This window comes from Coregonus lavaretus (genome assembly GCF_964263955.1).
Source record: "Coregonus lavaretus genome assembly, chromosome: 27".
NCBI classification, from domain to species: Eukaryota; Metazoa; Chordata; class Actinopteri; order Salmoniformes; family Salmonidae; genus Coregonus; species Coregonus lavaretus.
In genome coordinates, this window is record NC_140014.1 from 22,003,514 (window position 1) to 22,030,185 (window position 26,672).

The 26,672-nt window shown below is 41.8% G+C and overlaps 2 protein-coding genes and 1 pseudogene across 6 annotated transcripts in view; 1 reads left to right on the forward strand and 2 right to left on the reverse strand.

Moving 5' to 3' along the window:
- The window catches only part of LOC311102632 (tubulin polyglutamylase TTLL5-like), a 43,206-nt pseudogene extending 41,698 nt beyond the window's left edge, over positions 1-1,508 (reverse strand). Inside the window, exons 1-4 of the transcript in view lie at positions 1,495-1,508; positions 1,352-1,446; positions 1,150-1,232; positions 284-391 (exon numbers count right to left, since the gene is read on the reverse strand). The product of the transcript in view is annotated as a tubulin polyglutamylase TTLL5-like (transcript). The remainder of the gene's footprint in view (positions 1-283; positions 392-1,149; positions 1,233-1,351; positions 1,447-1,494) is intronic.
- A 5,936-nt stretch (positions 1,509-7,444) lies between these two features.
- Positions 7,445-11,137, forward strand: LOC311103042 (ergosterol biosynthetic protein 28 homolog). Of its 4 annotated transcripts, none has more exons than XM_084144536.1 (5): positions 7,445-7,773; positions 8,004-8,158; positions 9,184-9,274; positions 9,391-9,509; positions 9,708-11,137. In XM_084144536.1, the coding sequence occupies exons 2-5, from the start codon at positions 8,026-8,028 to the stop codon at positions 9,794-9,796; spliced, it is 432 nt and encodes a 143-aa protein (XP_084000662.1). In that variant the 5' UTR covers positions 7,445-7,773; positions 8,004-8,025; the 3' UTR covers positions 9,797-11,137. The 4 variants fall into 4 exon arrangements, with proteins under 4 accessions (XP_084000662.1, XP_084000661.1, XP_084000663.1 ...); XM_084144535.1 differs by having other exon boundaries at positions 7,451-7,773; positions 7,949-8,158; XM_084144537.1 differs by having other exon boundaries at positions 7,500-7,773; positions 7,988-8,158.
- Positions 11,138-12,716: 1,579 nt separating this feature from the next.
- The window catches only part of LOC311102663 (choline/ethanolamine transporter flvcr2a-like), a gene marked incomplete at both ends in the record, with an annotated part of 28,616 nt that continues 14,660 nt past the window's right edge, over positions 12,717-26,672 (reverse strand). The window contains 8 exons of the mRNA XM_084144027.1: positions 12,717-12,791; positions 14,236-14,300; positions 14,715-14,826; positions 16,656-16,761; positions 17,282-17,392; positions 21,199-21,302; positions 21,656-21,723; positions 22,850-22,990. Coding sequence (XP_084000153.1) covers positions 12,717-12,791; positions 14,236-14,300; positions 14,715-14,826; positions 16,656-16,761; positions 17,282-17,392; positions 21,199-21,302; positions 21,656-21,723; positions 22,850-22,990 — 782 coding nt within the window. The remainder of the gene's footprint in view (positions 12,792-14,235; positions 14,301-14,714; positions 14,827-16,655; positions 16,762-17,281; positions 17,393-21,198; positions 21,303-21,655; positions 21,724-22,849; positions 22,991-26,672) is intronic.

Genomic DNA, 26,672 nt, shown 5'->3' on the forward strand with positions numbered 1-26,672 from the left:
ATTGACCTTTCAGCTCGAAATGCTTGAGTTCTCCACAGCGTGGACGCTGAGAGAAATAAGAGCTTGTACAAACACAATGCAACAAGACTACTGCATGACAGTTTGATTCATTTCATGTTTTAGAAAGGCACTGGTCCAAACAAAATGTACTTTACTGTGGAAGCCAATAAACACAAGCCTGATTTGAAGGGGCTTAAACTGCTAAGCAGTGTGAACTTTTACATCAGGAAGCGTAGCAAGCCAATGGGACGTATGCCTATGTACAGTTGGACACATTGTGGTACCTAGGGAAGTGGTTGACCTTCTGGAAGTCGCGAAGGCTACGTAGGAGGTAAGGCTTGAGGCGAGACCCCTTCCACATGAGGTTGAAGTCATTACTGTTTGGATGGATCTGAAAATAAGACCTTCCAGTCAAGCTCAGATCTAAACGTTATGTACGTCAAGATTATTTACAGGCACTACTTACAGTAAGACCACACTATGCAATGGCAGGGGAAATCGTTAGGGAAATTAAAGGACATCATCAAATATAGCCTTGGTGCAAACATGAGGTTTACACAGTTGATAACCACCACATCACATCTGACAGCTTGATAAGGATGGATCTGAGGCTCAGATCCGATACTTAGCCACTAATCTGCTGAAATATAGGCCTCTAACTTCAAATCATCTCAAAGGGAGGCCAGCTCACCAGCTATTTTCATCACCATCATATTACTTTATATCTGTTTTGTTTTATTCCTACCCTTCTGCGCTCCTTTGTGAAGAGTCAGGTTTGGCATGGGCCTGCACTTACTGCTATGAGAAAGCCAGATGTTTGCAATAGAGGGTTATTAAACTTTGGCTCTAGGGATGATGTGGCAGACACTAGCCTGCCTTTGATGATGGGTTTAGTGGGAGACGAGGCATTGAAGTGAAATATAAATTGACTTAATAGTAAGTGCTTGGATGGAGCGATAATAGGGAGTGTGCTCCCTTGTGAAACAGGATTAACCCTATGGTGGGCCAACCTTTTGTCCGTGGGTGCATTCCCATGCTTTGACATAGACAGTGTCAGTCAGGAAAAAACAGCAGCCCTCTTATCCCCTTACAGCACAATATGTGCTAGTGAATCAGAATGAGACATTCTTTGAACATTTCATGTAATACCTCATGGAATCCATGATTGGTCAGCATGCCACGCACCAGCCGGCTCGCCGTGTGCACAATCTTGAAGGCCAGATTGTACTGTTCTAAAGACAAAATAGGAACATAACATTATCATTCAACAGGAATCAAGGAATAGGACAGAATAACAACAGAATTCTATACTCTCATATATCTTTAGAATGTTTCTTATGGACCCCAGTACCTCCAACAGAACAGATGTTCCATCTTTAGAGACGATGGCTTCAGCAAAGAACACCATTCCTGCTGAGGCCACTCCAGGCAATGCAAGGATGGTCTCTGATGAGAGAGAGAAGTGTATCAATAAAGTATTCTTCTTATTCTTACATTGAGAGGCTCATGCAGGGTCAAGCAACACAATAGTAGTTCACTCAATCTCATAGAGCCAAAGCCCAAAAATAACATAAATGGGTGACAAAACAGCCATATAAATCCAATAAAAGAAGAGAAAAGCCTCTCAGACAGGGCATACAGATGTATAATCTTAATTTGATCACTCTTTTGTTGCTGAGAATTTTCCTCCACGGCAGGAACACAAACTTGTAGTGCATTCAAGGTTTAAAAAGGTTCTAAAGTTTGTAATTTCCACTTTAAAATATCCGACTTGATTTGCCCCAACGAAAAATGTATCAACCCCTACAAAAAAATCCATTCATTAAAATCCACATAATAATTCACATTTCCTGATGCTGCAGGATTCTTTTCCTGCTGTAGCAAACTGGCTCAAATTAAGCTCTTACATCTGTACCCTTAACCTAAAGCTGTAAAACCTGTCTCTTAATGTTGAATTTAAAGTCCAGAATGACGCTACCCTTAGCTTACCTCAGGGTGGTGGAATGCAATCTGACAAAGTGTTTACTCCAGCAGACCAGAGAAAGGTCAGGGCCACACACAGTCTCATAGTTAGTGCACAATAACATACCTGTCAACTAACAAACACCCTGGTAACATTGCACTGAAAATATATGATAGTACCAGACACAGCCAGCATGTCTGTGGCCATGGTGGAGATAAGATGGCATGCTTATGGAGAAGAACTCTATCAGACGTGACCATTCTGGATAAGGTTGGGTATGGTAGGGAGGCAGGTAAACAATACCTGCTCCTGGCTCAGGTATCCAGAAATGTCAGCCAAAACAAAGCTCCCATCACTTAGATTTGTGTGTATTGGGTATATGTTGTGAAATTGTTAGATATTACTTGTTAGATATTACTGCACTGTCGGATCTAGAAGCACAAGCATTTCGCTACACCCGCAATAACATCAGCTAAACACGTGTATGTGACCAATACAATTTGATTTGATATCTATAGTTCCAGAGTATATTCAATAGTCACTCAACACAAGCCAGTGGCCAGCACAAGCACTAGTCTAGTAATACTGGGCTCTAGGAATCGTACTCAGGCTTGTTAAAGATCTTGCAAGCTATGGTAATGGATCTGTAATAAAGATATGTATTACAGAGCTTGATATTCAAGTAAATTTGCCAGTGGCACACTGTGCCAAATGAAAGCTCCATGGCATAATTTCAATAGCAGGTGATTTTATCTTTCATTTGCGATTGATACGATGATTCTTTGGAGTGTTAGTCTCTAACAGGAGGGGAAAACTAAAACCTTCATGCAATCTCAAAAAGGGTGTTATTGTTATCGATTCTGAACAGTCAGAAGGCAACAGTTATAGGGCCCTATCAAAACCGTTTAGTTTTTTGCCAACTTACATTATTTTTTGCCAAATTACATATTCCAGGTTTTGTTTTCACACTTTTATTAAATATAAAATGTCAAAATTGTATGTTCTAAGTCCACAACAATGCTTAAATCACATCAGGAGACCACTTTTGAGGTCTGGGAAAAATAAAAATATTTTTTTTTCAATGGGTGTAGTTGCCCTTTAATTCAATTTCGCACCTAGCAAGAGAACATTGCGTTTGACAAGCAGTGTTTCTGTAGCCTACTCTACAATGTACAGTGTATATATGTGATGGCAAAGTTGTTGCCCACCCGATTAATACAAATCGCACGTGTGATCAATAATCTACATTACGAACTAACAGCTTTGGAAATGTGTTGGTTTTTCATCAATGATATAGCCTAGATTGAAAATAGCATTATTACAATATTTTTCTTCACTGGATGATTGACTGGCCCAGAGGGTTTCCAAAACCTCCCCGGCCCAGCGGGCAGCCCTGTACAGTGCATTCGGAAAGTATTAAGACCCCTTGACTTTTTCCACATTTTGTTACGTTACAGCCTTATTCTAAAATGGATTAAATTGTTTTTCCCCCTCATCAATCTACACACAATAATGACAAAGCAAAAACAGGTTTTTAGAAATGTTTGCAAATGTATCATGAAAAAAATAAAAAAATGAAATATCACATTTACATAAGTATTCAGACCCTTTACTCAGTACTTTGTTGAAGAACCTTTGGCAGCGATTACAGCCTTGAGTCTTCTTGGGTATGACGGTACAAGCTTGGCATACCTGTATTTGGGTAGTTTCTCACATTCTTCTCTGCAGATCCTTTCAAGCTCTGTTAGGTTCGATGGAGAGCGTCGCTGCACAGCTACTTTCAGGTCTCTCCAGAGATGGTCGATCGGGTTCAAGTCCGGGCTCTGGCTGGGCCACTCAAGGCCATTCAGAGACTTGTCCCGAAGCCACTCCTGTGTTGTCTTGGCTGTGTGCTTAGGGTCGTTGTCCTGTTGGAAGGTGAACCTTCGCCCCAGTCTGAGGTCCTGAGCGCTCTGGAGCAGGTTTTCATCAAGGATCTCTCTGTACTTTGCTTCGATCATCTTTCCCTCGATCCTGACTAGTTTCCCAGTCCCTGCCGCTGAAAAACATCCCCACAACATGATGCTGTCACCACCATGCTTCACCGTAGGGATGGTGACAGGTTTCCTCCAGACGTGACGCTTGGCATTCAGGCCAAAGAGTTCAATCTTGGTTACATCAGACCAGAGAATCTTGTTTCTCATGGTCTGAGAGTCCTTTCTGTCATGTGCCTTTTATTGAGGAGTGGCTTCTGTCTGGCCACTCTAACATAAAGGCCTGATTGGTGGAGTGCTGCAGAGATGGTTTTCCTTCTGGAAGGTTCTCCCAACTCCACAGAGGAGTACCTCCTGATGAAATCTGCTTTGAGTCAGGTATTTATTTGGGGTTATGACTGTGGTCATCTCCAGTTCTCACCGTCTACTGTTGAAATATCAGTCCAGTTAAAACACAGCATATTATTAATACTGAAGAATACATTGTCTACAAATGAGAGGAGCAATATTATATAAATAAGGTTCATGCATAAATTATGAGTCTGTCCATATCAGCACTGCCCAGCAACAAACATAATCATAGTAGCTCACACCATGCCCTGAAAATGAAATATATTTTGTGTGTTGCTATGTTACATAGCTAGCTAGGTATTTTGCTAGCTCATGATACCAGCCAGATAAGTAGATGTTGCAGAAGGTGTTAACCAGTTTGGCACGTTAGCTAACGTTAGTTAGCTTTACTGTGGTTTGTAATGCAAACTATGTCTTTCATTGAGAGAGCAAACGAACATTCAGGTTATAAATCATGACAGCCGTAAAACTATCATATAAACATACCCAACTCTTCCCAGCATAGGATAAATTTATGTAATCGAAGAACCACAGTTACAGTAGCTATCTGATTGGGTTCATTAAAATTCTTCCTGTAGCCTTTTTGTAACTACAACAACTGACTGGCAAACAATGGAGAGAGCATGTGCACTGTCCTCAAGCACATTACGTTTTTGACCCCACAATTTACATTGTTAATCCCAAACCACACCCTAGCCCCTAACCAACCACTAGTATAATAAGAACAGCTACCAACTCGCTCCGAGGGCCCTCTGCTGTCACATGTTGCTGACGAAACTCATTGGGTGACTGACTTCCAGAGAATGGCGATGAGATTAATAAACCCATCAACTTCTGGACACACTCCTGACTTGAATGATCTAATTCATGTTCCACTTTTTAAGAATAAAACGCGCATGAAATTCTAATTAACAAATCCCCCCTGTAGTTTTACAAGATATAAACCTCAGTAACAGTTAAACATTTAATTTGGGAGGTATTTCATCTGTTACATGCGTCTCGAAATCAGACATAAACAAATGCACGTGGCATATAATTAGGCACGCCTCTTCTGTATGAAATTGCGAAAACTCCAAGCATATTGCAGACAGCGCATGTCGAGATAGCACTTCGCTTTGACGCCTGCAGCCTTGCTGGGTCGGTCGAAGTGACTATCTGAGGGTCTAATTATCCCCTACACCCTCGATAATGTTCACTCCCTCAGTTTTGGGACACTTTTGCAAATGGCGGAGGTACGCGTAAACGCGCAAATGGAGGGCGGAGGGGAAGGGGGTGATTTGGAATCCAACTCCCATTTGTGATGGATTTCTATCAATCCAAATCTGCATCATAAAATAAGAATTTGCAAAGTTTTTATTGAGGGAAAAAAAACACATATGCATGTGCATTCCAATGTTTTCAAGTTACTGTACTGAATTGGTGCATATGGTCAGATAATTTCACACATTGAATGAATGCTATGAAATATTCATATATAGGCCTAATTATATTGTCTATCATAGTATTAAAACAATTGATAACGTATCCATATGTATGGTGTTTTTATAGTAGGCATATATGTATGTTTTAGTCACCAGCCACTCACTGGAATAAATTAAGTGAAGTCTCGGTGTATTCGGGGCCGGAGCACCAGGAGAGCTAAATCGAGCTCGTCCACAGTCGCAACTGTGGTTTGGGTTGGAATGATTGGTGGAATGAGCGAAAGAAATGGAAGAAATGGAGAGAAGGTTGGAGAAGCAATAGCTGTGCTGGAGTGCGATCAATATGGGTGACCGTTCTGATGATATGGGGCGGAGGATGAGGGTCAAGGATCTGAATGGTCTGTAGTGGAAAGACATAGGAAGAAGAGAGATCGTGATACTGAAAGTAGTGGAGCGTCTAGTGTAGAAAGCAAAAAGAGGGTCACGGTAGGAAGCAAGAGTAATAATGTGTCGGCGTGGAAAGTTGTGATGATGTTTGATGAGACCATAGGGCCTCATTTACACCCTACCCGACTAACTAATGATGTAGAGAAAGAGATAGGTGGCGTTAAACTTGCCCGGTTAATTGGAAATGTAGATTGCTAATATTTTGTGGTAGCAAGGCTCAGCAAGGGAAGATTCTGCAAATGGAAAAGCTTAATGGGAAGAAGATTAAAAGCCATGTACCTGGTGCTTATGCTATATTGGGGGGCGTCATCACTGGGGTCCCAATATCTATGTCCACAGATGATATTAAAGAAAATGTAAAGGGAGGCAGAGTGATTGAGGCCAAAAGGTTGATCTGTAGGAAAGAGGGTCAAAGAAGTGAAAGCTTATCAGTGATGCTGAGGTTTGAGAAAGTCTTGCCGGGAAAAGTACAAATAGGATTCCTTAGTTTCAATGTTAGAGAATTTGTCCCATATGCACTGCAGTGTTTAAAATGCCAAAGAATGGGACATGTAGCTGCTCAGTGTAAAGGAAAGAAAAGATGTGCCAAGTGTGGAGGGGAACATGATTACGGTGAATGTGGAAGCAATGTGAAGGTTAAGTGCTGTAATTGTGGGGGAGAACATAGTGCAACATTTGATGGATGCCAGGAACAGAGAGAGGCTAGAGAGGCTCAGAGATATAGGATCAGCCCTGCTGTATCATATGCAGAGGCAGTAAGACAGATTGGTAGAACTACAGTGCGGACTGATGGAGCTTACATGGATGTACCTGTAGTAAGTGGACCTACTGTCAGGGCTGGTGCTTCTGATGGTCCTGGCATGGTTTCAAGGCCTGTTCAGAAATCTTGTGCTCATGAATGTGCGGTGTCAAAGGACACTTTGATAATGAATAAAGTTGACTTTATAGCTTTTATTGGTAAGGTTATCAATACGACTCGGGTTGTGGAAAACAGAAATGCCAGGTTGAAGGTTATTGTGGAAACGGCAAAATAGATATTGGGGGTAACAGATGATACTGTTGAAATTATTGTTGACATGCTGAACAATCCTAAGGGTGGAGTGTTTCAGCATGATATAGATCAAGTTTAATGGGGTTGGGGAGGATTTTTGGGGGAGGGTGTGGTAGAAGTTAGGGATTTATTTGGTTTTTAATTTCATTTTCATTGTAGTACAGAATTGATCGTACATTCAAGCACAGTAGGTGGCGGCATGCACTTCAAACGTTTGTTTGCGCGCCATGATATCATAGAAGAAGAAGAAGACGAACGAGCGAAATAAGGTGGAGCCTAAAACTAGCTACGTTAACAGAGATTTGTATTTGAATGTATTATGGATCACCATTAACTGCTGCCAAGGACAATTTGACAAAGCCATCTTTTGAGCGCTCTAATTGGCCGAATTGAATGTCCATATCAGCTAATTATTGAATGACAGTAGCTAGCAAGATTGAGTATACTCAATCTCAAAAACATTAGCGATGTTTTCACAGACATGTTGACATTGTATACCTATTGATTTCGACTCGCTGATCACTGTCGTATCTGGATATGCCCCAGCTATAAACTACACTTTAGAAGGTAAGTTAGACACATGCATTACATGGTTATTATCGAGCTAGCGATGGTTGTTGTTGTTGCCAACTAGCTAGCTACAGTAGCTATCCTTTGATCATGGTGGTTCTTGCAACCTGACGGGTAGCATTCATTGATCCGAGCTGTAGCCAGCAAAATGAAGCTGTTCTTTTCTTCATAGCTTTTGCACACTGCTATGCTGTCTGTCCGTCATTCTCAGCCAACTTGTCTGGCAGGTGCTTCCTACAGAAGGCAAGGATGAGTCGTTTTCTAAATGTTCTGCGGAGTTGGTTGGTAATGGTGTCTGTCATTGCCATGGGAAACACAGTCCAGAGCTTCAGCGATCACAGCTTCCTCTCTGAGAAGCTCTACACGGGGACACCAGAGTTTGGTGAGTAGTTTCTACACATTATTGGAATGCTCTCTCTAAAGCAGGCCATGCAGATGGACACCTTACCCTGCGAGGGCGGGGTGGGTGCAGGCTTTTGCCCTAGCCAAGCAGCAACCTGATTTGTTTCCTTTAATCAATTCCTTCACTGAATTATGATTTGATGTATCAGGTGTTTCTGTTTGACTGGAGCAAAAGCCTGCACCCACACGGCCCTCGCAGGGTAAGGTTTCCATCTGCTGCTGTAGAGTCTAGCTCTTGAACACCCTTTTTATAGGGTTTTCAGAGGTTAGCTTTGCACACGGTTGGCTGCGTGTGAACTACAATTCTGTTGCGGTGTTTTAACGTTTATAAATGTCAATAATCATTGCTTTCTAAACATATGGCCCTTATCTTTTATATCAGCGAGAAATAATATTTCAAATAAAAAATACACACTGACTGTAGCAGTTTTGCACATATCCATACGCTGTGTGTGTCTCCAGTTGACGAACTACACTTCCTCCTCAGTTACGCTTACACACAGGTGTTCGGGGCACGTTAGATAGCTAATTAGCACAGGTGGCTGCCTATGTCTTCCGTCTGTCTTCCGTAAACAAGCACTGTAACATCAAGATATGGCTGTGTGGGAACACTAACTCTACTAAGGTGTGTTGTAATTTAGCCTTTTGTTTTTTGAAAATTATATATTGCTGATGTGAAAGATAGGTTCCTTATGTTAACAAAACTGATGCATTTTAAACGTTCAGAATGAGCGTCAGGGCTCTTAACAAAACTCCCCCGAGCAGAAGATACTACCGTCAATAGGCGCAAAAGCAGTTAGTCTCTATGATTGGGGTACTGTAGAGTCTATCCATACAATCCTACAAATATCCTGTAGGATTTTGTCATTATGCCTGTGTATAAGAATGTGGGTTACACATTGATTTGTCTACATCACAGGAGCTTCACAGTAGCAGTATGCTCTGTCTCCTCCATGGTGCAAGGAATTCATAGAACTTAATTTAGGTGTTGCTTCCTTTTTACAGTAAATGGCCTCCAAGCAAGAACATTTGGAATCTGGACATTGTTGTCGTCAATTATCCGCTGCACGTGCGCCATTGACATTCAGAACAAAACGTAAGATTTCCTACATCCCTGCACTGTTGTGTCTGTTCATGCAGCATTGAGTGTATTAGCTGATTCATGTTCTGTGGGAGTTATCCTAAATAGTTATCTTTCTCCTCTTCCTGCAGGCTCTATCACATCACCCTGTGGACATTTGTACTGGCTCTGGGACACTTCCTGTCTGAAGCCTTCATCTACAAAACGGCACCTCTGACCATTGGCGTTATGGCACCTCTCATTGTGGCGAGTAAGTACTGCAGCTCTATAATCCCATCTGATCAAATAGTGAGCTTGTTTTGTTATAACCAGGAACAACACAGTGTTACCAGGTACAGAATGTGCATCGCTCAACAAAATGTTTAATCTGATATCATTTGCTCAGAGCTTGTGCTGCTGGTGTCTGTTATTGCAGAGGAAACCCCATTGCATCCTCTCACCTCTCCAGGTTTCTCTATTGTGGGAATGCTGATTGGGTTCCATTGTGGTCCAGAGCCTCAGGAGGAGGTGGCTGCACGGCATAAGAAGCGGAACTGATTCCAAGCTGCAGAAAACTGTTGTCATGCATTGTGCCATTTAGCCCACCAATAGAGAGAGCTGTGGGACAGTCTACTGCTTCTTGTCTTTAATAATGAGTGGCCTAGTTACTAAACTGTGTGTACACAAAGACAAGTCCAATAGGTCGAAACTTTTAAGAGGGGGTATACAATAACTGGAATTTATTTTGCAGGTGATTTGTACCTGTGCTACGTGATTTGTACCTGTGCTAGAATATACTATGGTTTATGGCTACAGCTGTTTCACTCTTGCGCTGACAATTGAACAGGGATTGTCGATCAATGTTTCATCATGTACAGTACAGTAATGATACATAAATGTACAGTGATGATTTTATGTTATGTATTGTAATAATGGTTTGTTTAATGTGTGGTAGGGTTTATGACTGGATTTTGACTTATTTTATGTAAATGAACAGTTTGGGAGACTGCCATGTACAGTACTTGAATGGGTTATCTCAACATTGGGCCTTTTGTCTTGATTTCTAAACTGCTCAGTGATGGTGCACTTTCTGTGAACGTTCTGTATGTTACTGGATTGTGTGTGTGTGATATAACACATCCATTGATAAAATAACAGAGAGCATTTTTTCCCCAATGTTTTTTACTTTTAGTTCACCAGATTACCACCATGTACAATTGTTCACACTATCTGAGACAATTTGTCCAAACAACATCTACAAACAGTTTTACAAAACTATAATTATGTTGTTCATTACTGAGTATGAGAAGCACTTAAAACTACATCACCATTTGATGTATTGTATATAAAGTGATCCTTCAAAAAATATACTGTGTCATTGGAGTGATAAACAACACTTTGGACAACTTCACTGGACAACTTCTAACCACAACACATCAAGTCAAATAAGCAGATAAAACACTGCACTGGATTTTCTTCTAAAATATTCACTGTTAACATAAAGTATGGCATGAAAGGGGTTTCTCAGTAACAAATATACAGGCCAGAAGAATCATACATACAAAATACAACACTAGCCTACCTTGTGCAAAATTACAAGTCAATTGGATTGTCTATCTCTCCACGCTAATGATTTTGTGCTCACATTCTGTTATCATAGCGTTTAAGGCTCTTAAACAAGTCAATGCAGAGCATTAAATACAATAGTCCCAAAGTTTCTGACTTCTATTCTAAGAATGTGGTTAAAGCAGGTTGATTCCTTCTGAGACCTACTCAGAGGCACAGTATCAACAATATTCACCATTATCAGCAGTACTCACAAATATCTCTGTGTAATCCTATATGGCAGATCTCAAAATCCTGTTAAGCCACTAGGTGAGTTGGCTTGATTGGATTGGACCTCTGAACAGACTGCCATTCAACTAAAACCACTGAATCTGTTGTCTACTTTTAACTAACACATTCCAAAAATAGAACAGTTACATTAATAGATTTAGCAATGTAAAGACTTAGTTTGGTTACGGTAAGGTATTGGTCAAATGTCAGCAAACAAAAAGCACAGTTTAAATACTGCTCATATCGGAATGCACAGACATCAACATTTACATTATTTAGATTGGAGACATTTAAAGCTAAAGAAACAAAATGAAAAGATGAACCATTCACAGTGTACTCTCAAAAAGTGACACTTAAATATTAATCATCAGGTCATTAAACTTGAAATACCTCTGGCTGTGCTTGATAATCAAACTAGTTATCTTCTGTAGAGTAATTTGCTAGAGAGGGAGAACCTGTGAATTCCAAGTGAGTTCCTCTCTGCATGGTTTGAGTTGATCTGGGGAGCCTGTTGTGTTAGGCAGTAGAAATAGCGGTCACTGGAACTAAAGCCAGAGCAGGGTGTCCATACCCCGGCCTCTAGTACGTTCAGCTGCACATTCCTGGGCTCTGACTTCCTCAGAGAGGCCTCCTCCATGTCATAGTTTCAATTGTGTACATTAATTACATGTTCACCCAAATTATTCACTTGTGCATGTGCTCACCTTCACATTTGTAAAGGGAAAGCAGCATGCTTTTCAGTGTATGTACTGTATCTGTTCCTGTTTGTAAATGTTTGTGTGTGTACATCCTTTGGTAGTTTTCAAACATGTCTGTGACAGTGTGTGCTGGGCTGTCTTTCTTCTCACACCCGTGCAACTGGAACTACTCCTTATACCTTGACCTCCTTCAGTGTAGCTGGCGGTGAGATGCCTGCCTGTTTCTGTCAAATCAAAACATTACTATTAGAAATCAGATTTTCCTCATGATGTTCCAATGTTATATTATGTATTACTGTACTATGTTAAAACTTTCAATTGTGTTAGGATGATCAACCGAAGGATAAATAGTTCAAAGCACACTCTAATATTACACTGAAGCTGCAAGTGGAATACTTCAACAAAGCTTTTGCATGATCACTTCATTTCCAACAAGGTTTTACAGTACTTCAGTGCCTCAGTCACTGCTTAGCTGACAGAACATTAGTCTTACTGATTCTTGTAATTGAAGCGCAGTACCCTATCCAGATATTAACTCCCAAGCCTGCTTGGAGCCTCCTTGTGCTTTACCAATCCCTGTAATCTGCTTTGGGTAGTCCCACGTGGCATCTCAATCCAAGTTATTGCTCTTTTCACAGAAATAGCAGGTGCCATGTCTTTATTTAAGACCTTCTACCTTTGTTTAAGACCTTTCACCTTGCTGAAGTGGGTTATAGGCTACAGTATTTAGAAAATGCTTAATGTGTAAAGATTATAAGTGAATTAAGTGTCTGATGTCTTTATCTTTCAATGGGAATTCTCAACACATCCCCAATACCAGTGCTCTTTGTGATTGCATTTTGTACAGTCCTGTACAGTGCAGCACTTTGCTTGTGTGATATAACCTCACAGACTTGATACCCCTACCTTGACAGGTGTGTGTTTGGGTTTTAGTGAGGTTAGTGTCAGGATTGCTGCTCCTGGGGGTTGCTGGGTGTTGTAGCCCCGTAGTCCTGTACCCGAGACGGGGAACCTGTAGCCTGGAACAACGGCTAGGGGATCACGTACAAGAGGGGCAAGAGGGCTCCTCCACCATCCCTATCACTATCATCATAATCCCTCTGCCCTTACCAGACCCTCCCATAAAACTTTCTTCTAACTCCAGCACTCCACCTGCCTCTAGAGAGAGCCTCCTCTTAATGAGGACTCTTCTGGGGATGGAAAGGATATGACATAAAGCTGGAGTGGAATTGTAAAGGATTATGGATTAAGCAGTAAAATTATGCAATATGGACTTTTGACTCTTCAGACGCTATAAAACGCTATAAAAACGTTCTAAGCTATATTTTCGACTAATACAATGCTACTTACTGTGACTAACATGCATCCCATTTTCAACATCCAATAAAAAATGTAGAGAGAAAATTATCTTGAATTCTCTTGGCACTGTTACTGGAGACAAGGGACATTGCACTGGCTTCAAATATTAAGATAAGTATTGATGGGATTATTGTAGTACTGCATAAAGGAAGTGGGTAAAGCTTCCATCCTGGATTGAGATCAAATAAGTGATAGCGATATTCTCATAATAGAAAGAATACAGGTGCTGAGCAGAATGGATTTGTTAGGCATGAGAGTCTTGTTAATGATTTAAAGTTGATCTTGAACAGCTGAACATCACTGGCCAATGGTGAGCTGAACCTGAGGTTTATTATGAATCTATTATATGATTAAAGCTTTTATTTATTTGAGAATTCAATTTTATATTGCGTAAGCAAGCCATTTGTATATGATTTATTTTGCTGCCAAGTGAGTGAAATTGAAAAAGAAAATGTGATATATGTTTTTACTATTGCCTATTGTACACTCTTATGATGAATATACTGAGTCATTGTATTATCATTGTAGTTTTATACTCCAGATAAACCACAAGGATATTTCACCCTGATATCCCACGGGGGGCCAGTAAAAAAAAAATATATATATATAAAAAAAAGAATAATGTATGCACTCACTAACTGTAAGTCGCTCTGGATAAGAGCGTCTGCTAAATGATTAAAATGTAAATGTAAATATTGTGCGATACCTGTAGCTTCTTATAGCTCTGCAGTTTGCAGTCATAATAATCTGTGATGAAAGGTATAGTATCTTTGTAATGCATGTTTGCATGTCGAATGAAACAGAAACTTCTTAAGCATGCTTTTGTATCAAACACCAGCGAGGCATATAATCAAATACAGCTAGTTGGAGCGCTGACAGCGGGTGCAAAGTCATGTTTTCAGAAACACCTAGGTTGTTTTCAGAGAGCTGAGGAAAAGCATGGTGGTGTCTGATGCCTGTTACCCCTGTATCCACTCCGCAAGCAAGAAGAACCCAGCCCCAGAGAAGCAGCCAGACAGCCAGTATCCAACACATCACATCCCTTTTAACTGGAATGCAGAGATCCTACCGCTGACACCAAATAGCAGAAACAGATATACTTACACTCGCCGCCTGTGTCTCAGCCAGATGGTTGGCCTTTTGTCGTCGGAGGTCAGACTTGATGAATGCTGTGACATATAAAGAGGAAAGGTACTACTCAGAACTTCTCAGAAACAGATATTAGGAATGCATGGGTCATATATAGCATTCATATTCAAGAATACATGGGGCATGTATAGCCTCTAAAACAATGTGGGAAATGTACTACTGCATGAAAATGTGTTACTATGAGCCACTAGAGGGCATCATTACTCCATGATGAATCCTAGACACAGCTGTTATACAACATCTGTGCAACTGACTCAATGATTTGAGGAGTCGTGCCTTACTACAGCCCCATATAATGTGGATCACATAACATGACACTGTGCTTGACTATAACAGCTGCAGGCAGATATGTCCAATGTTCAATCTACCATAAAGCTGTTCTGTTATTGCAAAATAAGGCTATAATATGTGTGTGCGGGCTAAGCAAACTCTACCTGTCATAATAGTGCCTATGAAGAGGAAGACACAGAGAAAAATGTTCCCAGCGAATGTGCCAAAGTGCTCTATGATCTTCCCTTGACCAATGGTGAATATGATCCCAAATATCTGGAAGAAGATGGAAGGCAAATGAGGGGAGTGAACATGAGAGTTGATCATCTCTAAACACATTCAAGTTTCAAGTTTTAATGTCACATGCACAAGTACAGTGAAATGCCTTTCTTGCAAGCTCTAACCTTAACAATGCAGTAATCAATAACAATATAATAATAAAAATAACAAGGTAGTACAAAAACACACAATATATAAAAATAAGAAGAACACAATAAAGTAAGTAAGCATACTATACACAGGGTCAGTTCCAGTACCATATTTACAATGTGCAGGGATACTGGATCGATAGAGGTAGATATGTATAGGGGTAAGGTGACTACTGTAGGCATCAGGATATATTATAAACAGAGTAGTAGCAGCGTATATGATGATTGTATCTGAGTTGGTGTGAGTAGAGTCTGTATAACATTTTAATGTATGTGCATATTATGTGTGTGTGCAAATTATGGCGTGAGCGTTTGTATGCATGTTGGAGTATCAGTGTGCATAGTGTGTAGGGTCCTGTGAGTGTGCATAGAAACAGTGCAAAAATAAGAATAAAATACAAAGGCGAACTCAGATAGTCCGTGTAGCCATTTGATTAGCTATTTAATTAGCTATTTAGCAGTCTTATGGCTTGGGGATAGAAGCTGTTCAGGAGCCTGTTGGTGTCAGACCTGATGTACAGGTACCGCTTGCCGTGCGGAAGCAGAGAGAACATTATATGGCTTTGGTGGTTGGAGTCTTTAACGATTTCCCAGGCCTTCCTTTCATAAGGCCTGATATAGAGGTCCTGGATGGCAGGGAGCTCGGCCCCAGTGATGTACTGGGCTGTCCGCACCACCATCTGTAGCGCCATGCAATCTAGGGCGGTGCTATTGCCATACCAAGCAGTGACGCAGCCAGTCAAGATGCTCTCAATGGTACAGCTGTATAACTTTTTGAGGATTTGGGGGCCCATGCCAAACCTTTTCAACCCCCTGAGAGGGAAGAGGCGGTGCTGCGCCTTCTTCACGACTGTGCGCGTGTGTGGACCATTTTAAGTTCTTAGTGATTTGGACACAGAGGAAATGTTGTTCCGCCCCCACACTGCCAGGTCACTGACCTCCTCCCTGTAGGCTGTCTCATCATCGCCGGTGATCAGGCCTACCAACGTCGTGTCATCAGCAAACTTGATGATAGTGTTGGGGGTCGAGCATGGCCACGCAGTCGTGGGTGAACAGGGAGTACAGGAGGGGACTAAGGACACACCCCTGTGGGGCCCCGTGTTGAGGCAGAGCAGAGGTGATGTTGCCTACCCTTACCACCTGGGGTAGGCCCGTCAGGAAGTCCAGGATCTTCCTGACGATGAGCTATAGTCAATGAACAGCATTCTCACATAGGGTTTCCTCTTATCTAGGTGGGTGAGGGCAGTGTGGAGTGCAATTGAGATTGCGTTGTCTATGGAACTGTTGGGGCGGTATACAAATTGGAGGGGGTCTTGGGTGTCTGGGATGATGGAGTTGATGTGTGGCATAACCAGCCTCTCAAAGCACTTCATGATTACAGATGTGAGTGCTACAGGGCGGTAGTCATTGTGGCATGAAGCCTTAGAGTTCTTAGGAACAGGAATGATGGTAGTCATCTTAAAACATGTGGGGATTACAGACTGGACTCACTTCGGCCTTGGAGAGCGAGATCACCAAATCTTCTGGGTTGGTGGTGGCTCTCACACCCGGCACGATGTTGTTATTGTCAAAGCGTGCATAAAATTCATTGAGTTCATACATAGACTTCATGCATACAACAAACCTAGATGTACTACTTCGATGGTGAATATGATCCCAAAGTATGATCTCTGTTACCTGAGCTGAACAGTTGAGCAGGCCTGAGGAGGTGCCCTCACACTCTGGGAAGGTCAGCTCCACAGCAAACTCAAAGCCAAGCGGCAGGTACCCAGTCATGAAGAACCTGAAGACATAGGAGGTTTATCAGTGTTGTTTTTACTCAAACTAAAGAGCAGCACTTTTAACATTTCATGCCTGCTGAGAGCAATAACAAATCTACTCCACAGCCAAATCTCCTCTGAGGGCATTACTCTAGCACACCCTTTTAAACCTTCACCTTGTTCATATCCTTTATACATCAATTAACAAATAATAAAATACTTATTAAACTCCAGGGGAAAATAATTAATGTTGCACAGAATCATTTAAATGGACTTGTCTCCCACTACACTTGATGTTAAACAGTCTTTTAACACAACTACTCAGCATTTTAAGATATTGTCTGTCTCTTCCCACAGAGTGGCTGTTTAAAGAGCAAGGAGGCAGTTTGCAATGTAAATAGCATGCAGTGTGACCAGGGCAGGAAACCTAGTCCATCCCACATTACTTACTTATTAACTGACATGCTAAAGGTGGAATAGCTAGTAAATGCAAATAATTCACAAACATCATTGTGTATGGTCATAGTGTTTGTTCACTCTTACCCTAGAGCCCCCGACATTACAAACACTACCCATAGGTGGCCTAAGTTGAGGGTGAAGGCATAGACCACCATTCCCACGAAGGACAGAAGATATACAGCCAGGGTAGTCTGTCTGGGGAGAGAGGAAAATAATAATATATGTTTGTTTTGTTCTGGGTTTTGCCTGTATGAAATGTACTGTATGTTTGTGTAAACAGAAATGTACTAACTACATTTTTATAAGCGGTTTGATTTGGTGCATTGCTCAAGGACACGTCAACATTGCTGTATATCCCATATGGGATTTGAATGAGTCTGCAATGTATTCATCTTATCTGGATATTGCTTTTACATAAGTTTCACAAAGCACTTCAGAAAAGTTCCAGTCCTGCAACACTCTGTGGTAGGCCTACATACAGCACCAGTAACCAGTTGAGGTTCTGAAATAGTATGCAGAACTGTTTGATGAGGCTGGCTGTGGCTTCACTGTTAACACCTCCCATCCCATCCTCTATGAGAGGAAAAACAAGATTCCTGACCATCTAAGACCCCCTTATCAAAACTCTGGCACATTCTGGCCTACACCAACAGGCTTACTATGGTGAAGCTCTTCCTGTACAACCACGCATGAAACATTGCTCCACTCAGCTGTTGTTGTTAATACAACTTAGTCCTTTGTCTCTCACACACATGGAGGTATGAGGAAGGGAGTGTCAATAACAGAAATCTGGGTTGACTGCTTTGGCTGAATTTATTCAAATGGCATGTGAAGAATTTGGGGAAACAATTTTCACCCTCATAACATATTGTGTTATATATCCCTTTCATACCAAGACGAAAAGTCGCCAACTTTACCATGCCATCAACTTTTTACCACCTTTTCTTTATATTTGAAAGGTATTGCCGGTCATAAAGCCTGTACTTTTATTTCCGCTAACCGAGGTAGTAATGAATGCAGTATTATGTTTAAAAGTCCCGCCAACGCCTCAGTATAAATCGTTGCCTTTCATCTTAAATAATGAACATTCTATTGTTGTCCGACATCAAACTTGCCCTTGTCAATCACAAAGCTTCACAGAAATGCTTTTAATGCATTTATTCTCTCCATTTAAATGTATGTAGTTCTGTCCTTGAGCTGTTATTGTCTATTGTCACAGAAATGCATGGGGAAACACACACACCGTATCTGCCATTGCATCTTTTTTTCTTGACAGCTCCATTTTTAAAGGCCCTTATATTTAGCTACTAAATGATGGGTTAATATGCATGCGTTTCTAACTTAAACTGCAAATCACTAGTAGGCTATCTGTCTTCAGCCAAAATAACTGGTGGGGAGTTTGAAAGGAGAGAAAGCATGCAATGGTGTGATCACATTGTCTGGAGATAATACATTTACTGCCGTATTAGGCCTAATGTTTAGCCAACAAATGAGCTAATATGAATGAGCTTCTTCAGCTACACATAGCCTCTCTTTTCCAGATGAGCCTGTGCACAATTATGCAAGCCGCTCCGCTATTACTCTTCTCCTGGAGTCGCAAAAGCTATAGGCTACAATATCTTGTTGGACATTAAATGCTGAGCATGTTTTGCTACGATTAGTCCTATTTAGATAACTGTCTCCTGGGTGTGAAGTGGGAGTTAGGAGGCTAGGTTGGCAGGTAAACACTTGGTACTGCCACTGCTGTTGTTATAGCATTCCCTGATGTGTAAAGTTGGGTATCACCTAAAATTACTACATAGTTGATTCATTGTTTGTTCATGATCAGGTCAGAAGGTGTTTGATGAATGACTGCTCTGTGGTGAGAAACAACGGCCTGTGTTATTTGACCAAAACAAATAGAAAGGAGGTCAAACGGAATTGGACATTGTCTGTGCCGATGTCTGAATGACTGCATTAATGACGTCAGCAGATGTAGCATCTTAACTTGATCACTCTTTTGTTACTGATAATTTTCCTACACAGCAGGAATGCTTCTCAAGTTTGTAATCTCCACTTTAAAATGTCAGCCACTGTTCCCCGGGCGCCGATGACATGGATGTCAATTGAGGCAGCCCCCCGCATCTCTCTGATTCAGAGGGGTTGGGTTAAATACGGAAGACACATTTCAGTTGAATGCGTTCAGTTGTACAACTGACTAGGTATCCATCCCCCTTTCCCTTTCCCTTTCCCAGACTTGATTTGCCCTAATGAAAAATGTATCAACCCCTACAAAAAATGTCCATCAATTATAATCCATATAATAATTCACATTTCCTGTTTCTGCAGGATTATTTTCCTGCTGTAGCAAACTGGCTCAAATTAAGATCCTACATCTGTATATAGATGCGTTTCAAGGATAGAGACTTCCTCTCAGGCACCATTCTCTATGGTGCCTGAGGCCAGTACTTCAGCTGAGAGGATTCATAGCTAAAGCTTGTCAGCTCGGATATGCAGGGAGAGGCATCAGATACAACACTTAGTTCCTCCAGAACCTCAATGGTTTCCACTTCCAACAAAAATAACTAATCTAAAATAACTAATCTGCCTTTGAATGAGAGATTTAAAAGGCATTCATGCAGAAAGTGCTTCCTTTAGAGTGGCTAATGACAGAAGCAAGAGCCCAGCCCATCCAAGGTCATATTGGGTTTATTGTTTTTATAACCCGGAGCTCAAGAGAGTATCACAACATTACTGATTGTTACCTTGTCAACCTATGCTATGGATAGTTTTTTAATGAAGGATATGATTTTGGGATATTATATGTATGAGTAAGCTTAAGTAGATACAGTGAATCTGGCTACTGCTTGAGCATGAGAGCTGTATGAACTAGTCTTTATCTGTACACAATAGTTATCTGTACCCAAGGCAAATCACATTTTAATCACTAATTAAAAAGGGCAAAGGTTCTCAAATAAGAGATGAGCAGTGGGACCTTAACAGCTCTTATCTTATCTTATTAACTAACTCATCAGCAGTTACTGGACCTCTTTCAACACAGAGCTTGACTGACTTGATCACAGAGCGTGACAAAAAAGCTTGAGAGGATTATAAAGCCAATTCCTGGGAATTTTCTGGTGTCATCAGACAAAAGATTAGTCAGCAGCCTTGTCAGCAACCAGCTACAGCCACACTATTACAATGTGTATCTGTCTAAGTTGGGGACCTTATTTAGTTACTTAGTACTAAGGAAGGGCCACTGAGCCCTGGGCATAAGTGCCACTAGGGGGCCCCCAACCAAATCGTTTTAGTTTTTTTAGGAACTCAGTCAGGGTCTCAACTTACTGTTACTAGAATACACAAGGTGCAATTTTGAAATTTGGTTGTGCATCAGCAGTTTTTATCTTGTTATGTCAGTCACTGACAGTCAGTCAATAAGCCATTTCAGATTGGTAAGTCTAGCCAGCTCTCTAAAGTTGTATTAATCATGGCCTTATACCGACCGGGCACGCAGGGCACGTGCCCAGGGGCCCTGACCTCCAGGGGGCCCACATTGATTTTATCATGGCATAAGTTATTACAAAATGGGTAGAATTGCAGGAAATTAGCTGTTAAACGGCCAATTTTACGCTCTGCCCCATGGCAAAATTAGTAGAATTGCATGATTTTTCAAAAAAAAAAATGGCATCATTTTCTTTACATCCCATGTCAAAATGTATAGAATTGCAGAAAACTTGCTTTAAAACTGTAACATTTTCTCTACACCACATGGCAAAATGTGTAGAATTGCAGGACATTCACTTAAAACGTTTTCTCAGCCATCAAGAGGGGGGGCACTAAAATGTTTTCCCAGCGAGGTGGGGGCGGCCCCCCAACCAAATCTCGCTTAGGGCCCAAAAGGCCACTCAGTGATCAAAGTCACACAAAAAAGCTATTGTATCTAGGAGCATAATGCTGCATGCAATAATGTGTGTTTTTAGTCAAGTATTGTGTTCTCTCAAGTGTTCCTTGGAGTATCTTACTTGTAGGTTTTGGTCTTGTCCAACCAGATCCCACATATGAGGGACCCCACCATCCCCGCAATGACAATGGTGAGGCCAATTCTCCCAGCATTCACCTCTTCACCCTGTGGAGGTGAACATGACAGAATTGGTCTTTCTGCAGTCTAACATTTGACATCCTGACCCTCTCACGCCCTTCAGTTATCTTATCTGGGGTGAGCCTACTTGCTACTACAACATGGTACTAGTTATCTCTTAGACCCCAGTTATCTTTTTTGGGGCTATAGAATTGTGTCTTTAGTCTAGAAAATACCCTTAATTATAGACTACACATTTACATGTTTTACTTATTGGGGAGGTAACATCTCAAGATCTTCCTTGAATACAGTAATTGAGGATATAACTGAAGGTCATGACCACAGAGGGACTTATGCAGACTATGTTGGTTTGGTTGTGATAAGATTCAGGTGAGACTTACTGGATAATGCTCAATAATCATCCGGTTCAACAGTGTGGAAACAGCATAGAAACAACCGACATTCAGCCCTGCAGAAAACATCAGGAAACATGTTAGTTCTGTTTCTGTACTCCGAGACAGAGCTGTATTTTACAGGAGCTGTAGTCTGCAGAGGAGCAGGTCTTTCTTTAGTCTGAGCGAGGAGGCCTGCAGGGAAAGCAGGGGGATCCAGATGGTTTCACTGGCCCTGTCCTAAAGGAAGCCTGGCAGACACACACATGGAACCCATACTTGGCCCTTAGCCAGTCTACTACTACACTAGTGCAAAGGAGAGACTATTTGACTTTGACATAAATTGTGGTGTGTCACTCAATATTTAATTGGTTAGGACAGCTTTGCCCTTAAGGTTTGTTGTCTTATTTCTGAAAATCCTTATTTGCCACATCAAAGGGTAAACAATGTTAATAACAAATAACATTTAAAAAATGAAATCTAAACAAGTAAAACTTCATATTTCCAAACAGTTAAAGGGCATAACATAAGTAATAGTTAAACTCTAGCATTTATGTCATTGTTTATATTGAGATGGGACAGCCACGGCAGCCAACAATTCAGTAAAAACTGAATCAGGCTAAGCTGACCTGAGGCAACACTTTTATGTAACGCTACCATTGCACATCTTCATTAAGTTAACCATTAACTACAAGGACTGTGACCTTTAAACCCTAAGAATCTGACAATAAACCTAAAATCCTCAAAAAGACCTTTGGATGTACACATGTACAGTGTGCTGGATACAAAAACATAGTAAGAGATATATTCACGTATCTCTGCACAAACTGATAATGACCTATTGATCTATTGATCTGGCTTTAAGACCCTAACAGATGTTATCTTCAGATGGTTATATTCTGATGCTAGGTACATGTTTTCATACACCTGTCACCTTTCACTGTGATAATGCAACAGCATCCACGTTGTTCATATTTACATTTGTAAGTGAGTTCACCTTACTTGAACTCATTCAGGGGACACAAAGTATAGACTAATGGATAGTGCACAGTGTACTTCAAAGAGGGGTAATTCTGCTGTGAGGCCATGTGTGTGTATAAGATGAGGTCTGGGGCATCACCCACACAACAAGCTTTGATCTGACCAGCCTTGATGGTAGACATGGGTGTGATTTGAGGGTGATTGAGGGTGAATAGGACCCACCATAGCTGATGACGAGGAGCATGAAGGGTAGGTTACGCAGCAGTCTCAGGATAGAGGCCATGTAGGAGTACTGCTCTGGAGGGATGCTCCTGGCCTGGACCTGAGCCAGGGTGGGAGGGATTTCCGGCTTCTCTTGGAACACTGTTGGACACAGATGCAGAACCGGTAATGATAATGTGATAATGCTGATATACTGTAATGTAGAAGTTTGTATGCAATTCCCGTAACACTGGACCATTAATTCCTATACAAATATTTCACAAACAACACCAATCATAGACACACCTAAATGTGTGTTATCTCAACATACATGATCTAGACACACCCAAAAGATATTAGAAAAGGGTCGGATGTAGATTCTGAAGTTGCACAACTGTCAGAGCCCTTTAAAAGACAATGTTAAAATTGGATCCAATCACAAGCCAATCCTCCCCCTCGTTTGTCCCCCCAAGAAAAACTAGCAGCAGTCACTCAAATAAGCTGGTGATAGCAACAAATAAGTGAAAGGCCAATGGCCATCCCATGACCTCTAACATCCCACCATCTGTGCGCCTATCAATCAACACAGACACCTGAGCTCAGTAGGAGGCAGGGCAGTCACAGGCAGTCGAAGAGCTTTGGGGGACTGTAGGACAGGAGGGGCCAAAGTCACAGCCAGCTAGTTCGGTACAGCACAGCCAAGGCAAGAAACCGGGCCTATCTCTAAAAGAGCGAGAGAGAAAGAGTGAGAAAGAGAATGAGAGAACGATGGAGAGATTATGCATGTCTGAGAATTCGCCTGAAGACTGGAGAGATAATAACACCATGAGAAGTTGGAGAGATGAAATGCACCAGTAACTGTTTGTCCTATCAAGGGCCCCTCTCTTCCTCCACATCCCTGGTGCTCCCCAGAGTGAGTCAGTCAATCAGTGATTCAACAATAGCCATGCTGGAGAGTCCAGCTCCAACGTTCAGTCTGAGAAGGGGAGGAGAGATCAGCTCACTGGGGCAGGAGTAGACCCATACATCAACTAGCCTCTACTCCACCTATCTGTACAGCTGACAAAGGGCTTCAATAGGCATCAGATATTTTACAGCACCCAGCTAACAGAGGGCTTCAATAGGCATCAGATATCTTACAGCACCCAGCTAACAGAGGGCTTCAATAGGCATCAGATATCTTACAGCACCCAGCTAACAGAGGGCTTCAATAGGCATCAGATATCTTACAGCACCCAGCTAACAGAGGGCTTCAATAGGCATCATATATCTTACAGCACCCAGCTAACAGAGGGCTTCAATAGGCATCATATATCTTACAGCACCCAGCTAACAGAGGGCTTCAATAGGCATCAGATATCTTACAGCACCCAGCTAACAGAGGGCTTCAATAGGCATCATATATCTTACAGCACCCAGCTAACAGAGGGCTTCAATAGGCATCAGATATCTTACAGCACCCAGCTAACAGAGGGCTTCAATAGGTATCAGATATCTTACAGCACCCAGCTAACAGAGGGCTTCAATAGGTATCAGATACTGCATCTTACAGAACCCAGCTTACAGTGAGTCCTAACCACATATGGGTGACACATACAGTACAGCCATTACATCAGCACACTGCGACCTACCTTACCTGTTTGATTAACCACACCTTTATACATACACAATTGATAACAACTGACATCAAATATCAAATATCTCTCAGCGCCTTTGAAAAACAGATTCCTTTTTTTTAAGACTTACAGACTGGAACATACGGTATGAATCAGCATCGTTATTAGAATAAAGAAATCTTGAATACAAAGTCTCAAGATAAATATAGTAACAGTTTGAGGTGAGATCAACCACTTAGCTGTGACCCTCAGTGTGTTATCTGAGTGAGAAAACCTATAGCTATAGTGGTAGGAAATAAAGAAAACATGCAACATCCTATCCCCTCAGTGCACCAGTGTTGCTGGCCAGGCCTCTATCTGCCCACAGCCTCCACCCATGGCTCCAGTTTCATTTGGTTGAGTGAGAAAGTGCAGCAAAACATTGTCCACCGGCCTTGTCAGTAGCCTGAATGTTGGCATGTTGAGGGGGGCCGCAGAGGGTGTGGCCGGGTTAATCATGTGACCAGGGTGAAGTTGCCATGGGTTGGATCCAGCGGACCTTGCCAAGAGAGGTATAGGTTGTCTCAGGGGCACAACTTTGGTTTTAGAAGTGGGGGGGACATACTTTTAGCCTACCTGACCACTCGGAGGCGTCCGCATGGTCCTAAAGCACACGTTGCCTCGTTTTGTATCACATTCCAATTATAAAACTGGGGGGGGACAAAAATGCAATTTCAGAATGTGGGGGGGGGGGACATGTCCCCCCATCCCCAGTGAAAGTTGTGCCCCTGGGTTGACTCTGAATTTTCTTGCAAGATTATCCGGTTTACTGATCCAGAACTAGAGGGCTACAGGCTGTAAACATGCTTATATGTTCCCTCAGGGCAGTCTGGGGAGATAGAAATGGCCTTGTCTTATCCAGTGTTCAGTTTGATCAATTTGTTAAGTCGCTACTCAATACCGTCTGCTGACACCGGAGGAGAGTTTTATTTCCCAATAGTCAAGAAGAGATCAAAGATGTCTGGTCAGGCAGTGAATCTCTTTTCTTCTTCTAAGGCCAGGTTCCATGTCTAAGCTTGCCCAATGTGCCTCTTTCAACAAAACATGGGAGGCCCCAAAACAGAAGTGGGATAACCTGGTTTGTATGTTGAAATAAAAATAATTTAAAAAGGCAGTTCAGCAGTTTTCACTGAGGGTAATTGCAGAAGTCATGAACACTGGACAAACATAGCTTACTGAAGTTCATGTGACTCATGTGAATACTTCTCTATCTATTCTACCATGTCATCACTCCGAGAAAGTGTCATAGTCATTAAACAGAGCCTAGGGGGGCAAAGGAATGATTCTATATAATACCTCTCAACGTCCCTACTCCGTTTTAATATCACATCTAAAGGGATCTCGGTCAATTACAGCGATTGAAGCCCTGCTGCATCCACAGCGAGTGAGTCCTAACCACATATGGGTGACACATACAGTACAGCCACTACATCAGCACACTGCGACCTACCTTACCTGTTTGATTAACCACACCTTTATACATACACAATTGATAACAACTGACATCAAATATCAAATATCTCTCAGCGCCTTTGAAAAACAGATTCCTGTTTTTTTAAGACTTACAGACTGGAACATACGGTATGTATCAGCATCGTTATCAGAATAAAGAAATCTTGAATACAAAGTCTCAAGATAAATATAGTAACAGTTTGAGGTGAGATCAACCACTTAGCTGTGACCCTCAGTGTGTTATCTGAGTGAGAAAACCTATAGCTATAGTGGTAGGAAATAAAGAAAACATGCAACATCCTATCCCCTCAGTGCACCAGTGTTGCTGGCCAGGCCTCTATCTGCCCACAGCCTCCACCCATGGCTCCAGTTTCATTTGGTTGAGTGTGAAAGTGCAGCAAAACATTGTCCACCGGCCTTGTCAGTAGCCTGAATGTTGGCATGTTGAGGGGGGCCGCAGAGGGTGTGGCCGGGTTAATCATGTGACCAGGGTGAAGTTGCCATGGGTTGGATCCAGCGGACCTTGCCAAGAGAGGTATAGGTTGTCTCAGGGGCACAACTTTGGTTTTAGAAGTGGGGGGGACATACTTTTAGCCTACCTGACCACTCGGAGGCGTCCGCATGGTCCTAAAGCACACGTTGCCTCGTTTTGTATCACATTCCAATTATAAAACTGGGGGGGGGACAAAAATGCAATTTCAGAATGTGGGGGGGGACATGTCCCCCCATCCCCAGTG

Coding starts and splice junctions, on each gene's coding strand:
- LOC311103042 (XM_084144536.1), top strand. CDS start 8,026: ATGAGTCGTTTTCTAAATGTTCTGCGGAGTTGGTTGGTAATGGTGTCT. Junction 8,159..9,183: donor CACGGGGACACCAGAGTTTG/GTGAGTAGTTTC, acceptor TCCTTTTTACAG/TAAATGGCCTCCAAGCAAGA. Junction 9,510..9,707: donor GGCACCTCTCATTGTGGCGA/GTAAGTACTGCA, acceptor TCACCTCTCCAG/GTTTCTCTATTGTGGGAATG.